The sequence below is a fragment of the Xiphophorus maculatus genome, chromosome 10 (genome assembly GCF_002775205.1).
Source record: "Xiphophorus maculatus strain JP 163 A chromosome 10, X_maculatus-5.0-male, whole genome shotgun sequence".
NCBI lineage: Eukaryota > Metazoa > Chordata > Actinopteri > Cyprinodontiformes > Poeciliidae > Xiphophorus > Xiphophorus maculatus.
This window is the reverse complement of record NC_036452.1, coordinates 11,480,351-11,489,508: the sequence shown is the minus strand read 5'-3', so window position 1 is coordinate 11,489,508 and position 9,158 is coordinate 11,480,351. Positions and strand designations below refer to the sequence as shown.

The window sequence follows — 9,158 nt, the reverse complement described above, 5'->3', positions numbered from 1 at the left end:
TGCTTTGTTTTTGTAAAATCCGAATGTAAATCACTGTAAAAAGAAAAATTGAGGGGTGTAAATTCTTTCCCAAGGTGTAGTCATTTTGGGGTACATTTTAACTGGTTGTACTGAGAGGAAAATCATCTACATATTGACTTGATAGCTCTCTAGAATTTTGTTTCTCCTAAAATCCAGCTCAAGTCTGTTCCTTTCCCAACGTTTTAGGCGTTTTGGCCGCACCTTTTAGTCCTGTACGGATTTACTTTGGTAAGAGCACATCACCACCTAGTGGCAAATGATAGCATAAGATCGATTCACAATTCAAAACAGTTAAATTAAATCACATATTTAAATGTTTTCAGAATGTCAGTGGGTTAATAATGATCACACAGAAGACCAGTTTGTGGCTCTGCCGAGGTGATCAGGAAGCTCAGCTTGTCGTTTGTCTGGAGTGTTGGGTCAGGTTCCTCTCTTTCTCCTCTGGACAATGATCCATGGATTAGGACAGGTTGCTGCCCTATCAAACACATTAACACTATGATCACCAAAGCTGGCGATGTTACTTTTTGACAGTTTGGGAAGAGGCCAAGTCCGCCAGGGAAAATAATAGCAGATTCATAACACTTGTCAGCAGAGGGAAACATTAAATTCTCTAAAGTATTCTAGTAAACCATGTCACCGACTTTGAATTTAATAAAACACATTTTACCAACAGCAGCAGATCACATGGCTCCCAAATCAAACGTGATTTTTTTTTTTAATTCTTGGACCTGAGCCACCGTTTTTTTTGCCCTTTACCCTGAGTAGCCAACAGATCAGTGGTTGCCCATATCCTGGTTAAGTCTGTGTGTATCGGCTCTTGGAGCTCTAGCTCCAGCTGCTGGCCACTTATTGTGAATCTCCTCAAACTCTTAAAGGGCTTTAATCAACATTGTGATTTGTTAATTTTTTCTCTTTAACTTTCCATTAACATTTTTAAACAAAAGCAACTCTGCAAACAGCCACCATCCTTACCAATTACCTTTTGAGACTTACCCTAAATGCACAGGTTCTCATCAATGACTGTCTGCTTGACAATTTTGCATTTTTTCTATGAGAAATTAACATAAACCATTCATATAGGTAGTAGTCGGAAATCTATATCATAAAGCAGATTCACTTTTAAACTGATTTACATATTTTAGTGGTATTTTTCAATTATTGAGGTGCACCTAGAGTATTCCTTATTCTATTCCCACACTGAAGACCCCTATAGTTTCCCTTATTTAACTAAACTTATATAATAGACTTAATTTAATGCACTGTTAAAACAGGAATATATGTCATTTCATGTCTACATGATTGGGTTGCTTTGATCATATGCATTTAAATTTGCTTTGAGATCACATTTGATAGGAACTGGTGTATCAATAAGTCATTTGTTTTGTTTAACCTTCTGTAACTACATACATTTGAAGCAAAAATAATAAGGTTGCTTAAAAGACTTCTGTACAAAAAGCAAACAAGTAAATAAAAAAATAAAATTATTTCTAAAAATCCCTTTGGGTGAGTTTAATTAAATTTTACTTCAACTGAACAACTTTGGCTTATCGCTCAGAAAGAGTAGCAAGAGACTATGTTGAAATAATTTATTTGGGGAACAATGGATTTTATATCAATGTCAGGTGTCTTCAAAAAGGCCATCTTCACATACATACTGCACAAACAGCAAATATTTAAAACTAAGCCAGCCTCCTCCAGCACCACGTCGCCATCCATCCAAACATTCTTTAATTCATCTTAAAGCAGCGAGTGACATTTCTCACATATTTTCTTTTGTGGCAAAATTAACTGTTATAGAGAGAATGTATGAAATTTGGTCAATTGGATTTTGAATTATTGTAACTTTAGTTTAAGTGGCAATTACAGTGCAAATGCACAATTACATAAATATAAAAAAAGGAAAACCCTAAATTGCAAGATATCTAGACTTTTGACCTCTTATGTAACAAGATCGTTTTCAGAACATGTCAGCAGAAATCAGTCAAGCTGAAAGAAATCCAGCAGTGTAAACACTTAAATGATAACCAATTACAAAGTAAGTTCTACTAGAGTTGGAGCTGTAGACGCAAACACAGCTTAACGTTAACATATCAGACTAAATGTAAATGATGGTGGAAGACTGACGGTTTGACCTTACTCAACCTGTGCAATGGGACCTTAAGATGATTTACATAAAAAAAAAAGGTGCATTTGCTTCACTGTCCTACAGGAGGTCTTTTTCCCTTCTTGACCAGACCATAGGCTTCAGTAGTAACACTGTTTCTCTATTTTTAAACTGAAGGTTTCTGAAAACCCCCACAATTTATAGTTAAAATCACACACTGTAAACTAAACACATCAAAAGTTTAAGATCTACCTGCAACCTCTCCTTAGAAAACCAAACTGTATTCTCTCTCTTCTACAGCAGTTACTCTTACAAAGGTGTCTTCATACAATTCCTACTCCTATTCCTAAGATTCTTTCGAAGAGCATGAAAATGGTCTAAAAATAAAATCTAAATAATAGCAACTAAAACATTAAGTGTGGCCTTCCTTGGCCTCAAAAGATTTGGACTATGTTTTCTTTTTTTTTTTTTTAGAAGGACATGATGGTCCTCTGAATGATATCGATGCATTCCTGGAGTTCATGCTCCCTGATGACCAGAGGCGGGGCCAGTCGGATGATGTCCCCATGGGTGGGCTTGGCCAAGAGTCCGTTGTCCCGAAGGCGCAAGCAAACCTTCCAGGCATCGTAGTCTGTAAGTGCGGAAAACAAAGTAACTTATTGACTTGTAATGTTGAATAAATAGAATGTTAGGTGTTGCAATAGTCCATTTAAAACTCTTTTTGTGACAGGGCTAAATGGACAGTTCTCCATTAGTTAAGTTTTTTAGCAAACAGTATTTGCCAACATTTTGACTCATGCAAAGCGTGGTCTCTGTTCTCTCAGAAATAGTTTTCTACCTCACCTTTGGTCTCCTTGATAACAACTGCATTGAGGAGGCCTTTCCCTCTGACTGTTGTCACAATGTCTTTGGGCAGTTTCCTCAACTCAGAACGCAAAAGTTCTCCCATCCTTTGAGCATTCTCTGCAAGCTTCTCTTCCTCCATCACCTGGGGATATAAAAAACAAAACAACACCATTTTGGTTTAATACAGATGCTCAGATAAAACACTTTTGATATAGAGAAATACTTAAAAAGGCAAATGTATGGACAAAAACAACGTTAAAGTTAAACTGCTGTGAAATGTTCACCTCCAAAGCTGCAATAGCAACACGACAAGCCACAGGGTTCCCTCCGAATGTGGATCCGTGCTCCCCAGGCTTAATGGTCAACATTATGTCATTATCACAAAGTACTGCAGACACCTAAGGGAATCAAAAACAGCTAAGTTAAAGCTAACATGGGTATAATCAAGTGTTATCTGATGAAATTACAGATAACACTCACTGGATAAACTCCTCCAGAGAGAGCTTTGCCCAGTATCACCAAATCCGGGCGAACACCTTCGTGGTCGACAGCCAGGCGCCGGCCAGTCCGTGCCAGGCCCGTCTGGACCTCATCAGCGATCCACAGCACCTGCAAAACCCACAAGGGTTTTTTTAGTGACTGCAGAAACATCTACACTCAGTGATGTCACAGTCAACACGGTTCTGATCAGTTTTTAATGCAGCAGTAAGATCACCTCAGGGCATTTCACACTAAACCACAGCCAAGAATTCCCTGTGATCAAGTAGTTGTTGGCAACAGTTTGGAAATGGACAAAAGGATAAAAGTCATTCCAGGGCTTGAGACTGAGACACAGCTAATAACGTTCTTTAAGCAAATACTTGTTGGCAACATCCTCGAAACAGCTCCAATTCAGATTTATTGCAATTTGGGTCTTAGAAGTTCGAATAAATCTCCCAGTAAATTAGTCCTCTCCTGGGGCCAGGAAGTATTAGTATTATTACATGTTGTTACTTTGCTAAGAAAGTTAATCTCTGTGTTTGCTGACTCAGCTACAACATATTCATCTGCAGCACTTCCCACACACAATGTTAGCTTTCTAGGGAAAGAACATGCAGTGATCACTATGATCACAGGAAGTACTATTACATGTTGTCACTTTGCTAAAAAAGTTAATCTCTGTGTTTGCTGACTCAGCTACAAAATATCCATCTGCAGCACTTCCCACACACAATGTTAGCTTTCTAGGGAAAGAACATGCTGTGATCACTGAAACATTCTCTTAGAAGTATTTGCTAAGTTATGCCCGCGATGCCTTTTATCTAAGAATCTTATCAAACTTTGATATTTCATTTACTTTAGTGCCTTTCATTCTTCACTCTCAGTTTCCACAAAATTTCAGGGTTTTTTATGCGATATATTTTGGTGTTGAGCATTTTTAAAAGGAAGATTTCATTTTATATTAAAACAAGATTCATAGTTTTGCATATAATGTTTGCATTTTTAAAAGAACATGTTGTAAACCTAATGTTCTGTTGAGCCAGAACCATTTGTTTAGTTTGTGTATTTAAGTGTTTTTATTTCCATTTGGTAGCAAATTTCAAACTGTTTTTTGTTAGCCAGATAAGTTTACATTTTTGTCCATCTATTTTGTATTTTATGTGACGCACTAAACACAACATGTGATTTTGTATATTTCTATATGTGATTATGTTTTAATGTAGTGACTGCATAAAAGTAAAAAATAAATATCCCCTCTGCCCCATTATCGAGGTATTTAAAAAAAATACATTGTGATTTCATTTTCTGGCAAGATCACCCACACCCATTTCATCCAACTAAAATTTAACCAATCAGAAGCGGTGGACTAAACACACATGCAAGGCTTGCAGCTAATTTTTGACACATTACATTCAATATATCAATACACCCATAAACAAACTATACATATTAAAATGCATGGTTAATTCTGCATTATTTTAAAGCTTAATAAAACCTTCGATTTGTCTACGCCTAGAAGCACGATTTAAATTTGTTGGCAGCTTAAAATTAAACAGAGAATATTAAGAAATGCCGTTTATTTTAAATGAAGGTCTGCCAAACCATCCAAAATGTTTTGGACAAAATATGCCAAGGTCAAAAATCAAAAAGTAGGTGGTTGTGTAGGTGTGTGTACACTACACATACGGACAAATGGATGGATGAACAAATGGACTGATTTTGAATGGATGGATACAAATGTTTAAAAATGGGGCAGTTAATAACATTAGGAAATGCAGATGTTTCTCCATGCTTGCTTCTCATTTTCCATACTTATCCAGACCTGGGAAATAACAAAGATAATACTGTAGATGTAGATTCTGTTTAAATCTTGCTAGTTGTAGTGCACTATGCCATTTGTAACAGCAGACAGCTGTGGTAGACACTCTACTATATAAAAGCATGAACATTTTCAGTTCTTTGACATAAAGATGAAGGGTTGATACTAACATCAACCTAGTCATTATACTCTTTGGTTCTAGTGCCTTCATATGGACTTACATTGTATTTTGTGCAAAGTTCTCTGACTTTGGTCAGGTAGCCTTGGTCAGGCACAACCACGCCTGCTTCTCCTTGGATAGGTTCCACCATGAAAGCGGCAACATTTTGGTCCTGAAAAGCTTTCTAGAGAAAGGGAGGGGTAAAAAGCAAATTAAGATTTTTATACACATTAATCCATTGGAAAGTCTCAACTCAGAGTCAATGTTTCTCAACATTCTGCAAAACAAGTTAACCATAAACTAAGCTGATGGGAACCTGTACCTCTAGTGCAGGAATGTCATTGAACGGGACAAGCTCAAACCCGGGCATATATGGCCCAAAACCCTCGTAGCTACTGGGGTCAGTGGAGCTGGAGATGGCAGCCAAGGTGCGACCCCAGAAGTTTCCCTCTTAAGAAAGAAAGAGCGAAATACAGCTTCAACAATAATCTCACCAAACTCTAGACAAAATAAACTTGTTTACTGTGGCATTCTGAAAATATTTCAACATAGGATGGCGACTTGCCTGCAAAAATGATCTTGGCCTTATTGTTTGGAACCCCCTTTATGTTGTAGGCCCACTTCCTGGCAAGCTTACAGGCCGTCTCACCACCTTCAACCCCTAATTTCACACAAAATAAAAAGGAACTCATTTAGATTTCATGTCAAAGAAATTTGAAAGGCCCATCCCAAGGTGGACTTCATGACTTACCTGTATTCATGGGTAAAACTTTGTCATATCCAAACATGTTGGTGACGTACTCTCCATAGGCTCCAAGCACGTCATTGTAGAATGCTCTGGAAGTCAAGGCGAGCGTAGACGCCTGCTTGGTGAGCGCAGAGACAATCTTAGGGTGGCAGTGACCCTGATTTACTGCACTGTATGCACTGAGGAAATCATAGTACCGGTTGCCTTCCACATCCCACACATAGATGCCTTTAGTCCATAAAAAAAATGGAGTAAAATTATTTCTTCTTTGATGTGGATCAGATCAGCATTATTCATAAAAGATTTGCAATTTTTGGTCATGAACTCACCCTCGCCTCGCTCTAGGGCCACAGGGAGCGGATGGTAGTTGTGTGCCCCATGCTTCTCCTCGCGGGCATAGATTTCCTCCGAGGTGAGCTTGGTCATGGTGGCGGGACGTGGATGTGTATGGATGCTCCTGCGGAGAACCAGGCCAGCACGGCTCAGGCTCCCGAGTTTAAAAATCATTCCCTTCATGCTTGCTGTTGTGTGGTTGGGCACAGAAAAAAAAAAAAAGAGCTTTGATATTTAAAGCGATTGTGAAGTTACTTATTCAGTGGAAACACATTTTAGGTTTTTGTAGCAAAATGTAAAATATAACCTTTAAATTGTGCAAAAAGCAAATGTCACAGAAAGCAGTCTGTTTGGAAGTGCTGTAGCATCTCTTACCAAAGGCAACTGCAAGTTCATCAATTAGTGATACAAGAAACAGTGTGAATTTATTTTGAGGGAAGCTCTGACAAACCTTGCTGTTATGCCATTTCCAAACATAACACTGTACACGTGTACTTATTAATTTACATCCAATGCCATACTAACAAAATTGACAATTGTGAATACTTTCCACATACACTGTAGCTTGTCTAAAGACTAGCACAGACTTGATGCAACTTTAACTCATCTGCTGATGCAACTTATCCTGTTTGTTTTTTCTTTAGCCACAACTGCTTCGAAACTTCTCACAGGATTAGAATGGAAAGAAGGGCTTTGCATGCTTCCCATGCTAGCAATGCCTCTCAGCAGCATAAATTGATATCTTGTCTCTGCGTTACGCTTAATTAAACATAGGCCCTAAATAATTTGTTCAGCCCTGCAAACTCTGTGGTATCAAGTTTAGTTTCCAGCAGATACAAGAAGCTGGAGGAAAGAGTCAGTTGACTGGTTAATCAAAGCTGATTTGAGAGGAAAATACCAAAAGTACCTTTGGGAAAGGAATAAAATAGTATTAACTAAAACATGATCATCAAAAACTCGTTGGCTGGACATATTTCATTTTACAGTAGGGGTGATTGTTACTTTGAAATGAATTAATTAATTTGTAGAGATTTCTATATATAGACAACCCAATGACTTGGAGACAATTAACCAAACAGAAGTGATTAAAAAAAAGTCTATTACATGAGTTTCCATAGATCACCGAGGATTTGCAGGTCTGCTGAACCAAGCTTCTCTTTCATGTCCAATACAAAGGAAGGGACTGGCTACTGGTTAACAAAAGCAGCAACACTGCAGTTCCAGATATTTCCATTTACACAGAAATTAAAAGTTTTCAACCCTGGTTTGAAAGAAAAAAAAAACACTACTTGATTTGATAGTGACTTTTAGGAGATTTGGGAATCTGCTAAAAGAGATTCCAAAATCTTTTTTGAACAGTCAGCACTGTATTAGCAAAAAAAAAAAAAAGAAAAAATTTTTATGTTTATTATGTACCAAATTTTGGGTTTACATTAGTTGTTAGCCTTACATATGAAGTAAAATAATTAAACACCTGAAATAATAAATAAATCTTTATCTTATGGGTATTGTAGAGTTTAATTCCTGAAAGAAAGGGGAGAAAAGTAGTTGACATTCTGAAAGTTGTGGAAAGTCGCAGTATCCATGCCAGCCACCAACCCGTTGGCAGCCATACACGATCTCCAATATTTCCTGAGTTATGTTACCTATGCTACCTCCTTTAAGTGTTGAAATCCACCTTTAAATGAAGATAGCAGAGTTTGTAAATCAATGAGCTGAAACATCAGTAAAGCAAACTTCTATCGGGGAGTTGACCTGAGCCTGGGCTCATCCCTCTGTCCCTGACAGCTGATAGGTTCCCGAGGAGCTGCCTCCACCGCACCCACTGACCTCACGGTGCCAAGCTAAATAAAGAACTACATGATCATGTTCAACCGGTTACTATAGGCAACTCTTCAATCCTTAGCATCCAACCTGATATTATGCAACACGGAGTATCTCTTAGTAAATTTCGAGAGCGGTAACATATCAGGAAGAGCTGAAACAGCCTCACAGAACACTTAACCGCCTGCATTTGATGTCAAAAAATAACAAAATGCGTTCAAAAATGAATGTCAACCGTAATGATAGCCGCGTCTCCCCCCGACCTATGACACCAGTTGTTCAGAGCGTTGTGGTGATCATCAGTTGATCTGTTTTTTTCCTGCTGGTCTCAATCAATATTTTAAACTCAGTCTATCAGAATAAAACTAAGAAGAAAAAAGATTGAAAATGTACCTTGTGTAAAAAGAACAGCAGTTCAGAAACCCTCTTTTTTTGATGCTCACTCACCCCGGTGAAAAATATGATGCGTGTGCTGTTCGGTTGCGGATTATTTGACTGCCCAACGTGCCAACTGGCTCTTTGTGCGTGCTTACGTCAGTGGAGACGCACGCCTCCTTTGTGCAATTTTAGACGATGATTTCACCGGTATACTCCATACGTAACTACCAGAATTAACCTTTTTCCCATAATATAATACCTAAATATCTATTGTTAGACCCTGTTTATGCCACTTAATATTATTTATCTAACGACAGCTTGTACTTACATGGTTAAGTATTATGTAACGATCTCAAAAATGCCTAAAAGACACGTGCGTGAATGAAATCCCACGTGACATACTATAGAGTCCTATTAGAGCCAAAAAATGCAGATTAAATTC

General features: G+C 38.0%; 1 protein-coding gene across 2 annotated transcripts; it reads right to left on the bottom strand.

Annotated features, from left to right (window-relative positions):
• Positions 1-1,596: 1,596 nt before the first annotated feature.
• oat (ornithine aminotransferase) lies at positions 1,597-8,884 on the bottom strand. Of its 2 annotated transcripts, none has more exons than XM_005794661.2 (10): positions 8,786-8,884; positions 6,511-6,702; positions 6,185-6,409; positions 5,999-6,094; positions 5,756-5,883; positions 5,495-5,617; positions 3,455-3,583; positions 3,259-3,372; positions 2,972-3,116; positions 1,597-2,759 (listed from the first exon to the last, which is right to left on the bottom strand). In XM_005794661.2, the coding sequence occupies exons 2-10, from the start codon at positions 6,695-6,697 to the stop codon at positions 2,599-2,601; spliced, it is 1,308 nt and encodes a 435-aa protein (XP_005794718.1). In that variant the 5' UTR covers positions 6,698-6,702; positions 8,786-8,884; the 3' UTR covers positions 1,597-2,598. The 2 variants fall into 2 exon arrangements, with proteins under 2 accessions (XP_005794718.1, XP_005794717.1); XM_005794660.2 differs by having other exon boundaries at positions 8,732-8,840.
• Between the last annotated feature and the right edge of the window lie 274 nt (positions 8,885-9,158).

What these genes read in the sequence shown, in the direction of transcription:
- oat (XM_005794661.2), bottom strand. Translation starts at nt 6,697, where the DNA reads ATGAAGGGAATGATTTTTAAACTCGGGAGCCTGAGCCGTGCTGGCCTG. An exon ending in GGCCAAGATCATTTTTGCAG is followed by an intron (nt 5,884 to 5,998) that starts GCAAGTCGCCAT and finishes TTCTTTCTTAAG; the next exon opens with AGGGAAACTTCTGGGGTCGC. An exon ending in TTGCTATTGCAGCTTTGGAG is followed by an intron (nt 3,117 to 3,258) that starts GTGAACATTTCA and finishes TTATATCCCCAG; the next exon opens with GTGATGGAGGAAGAGAAGCT.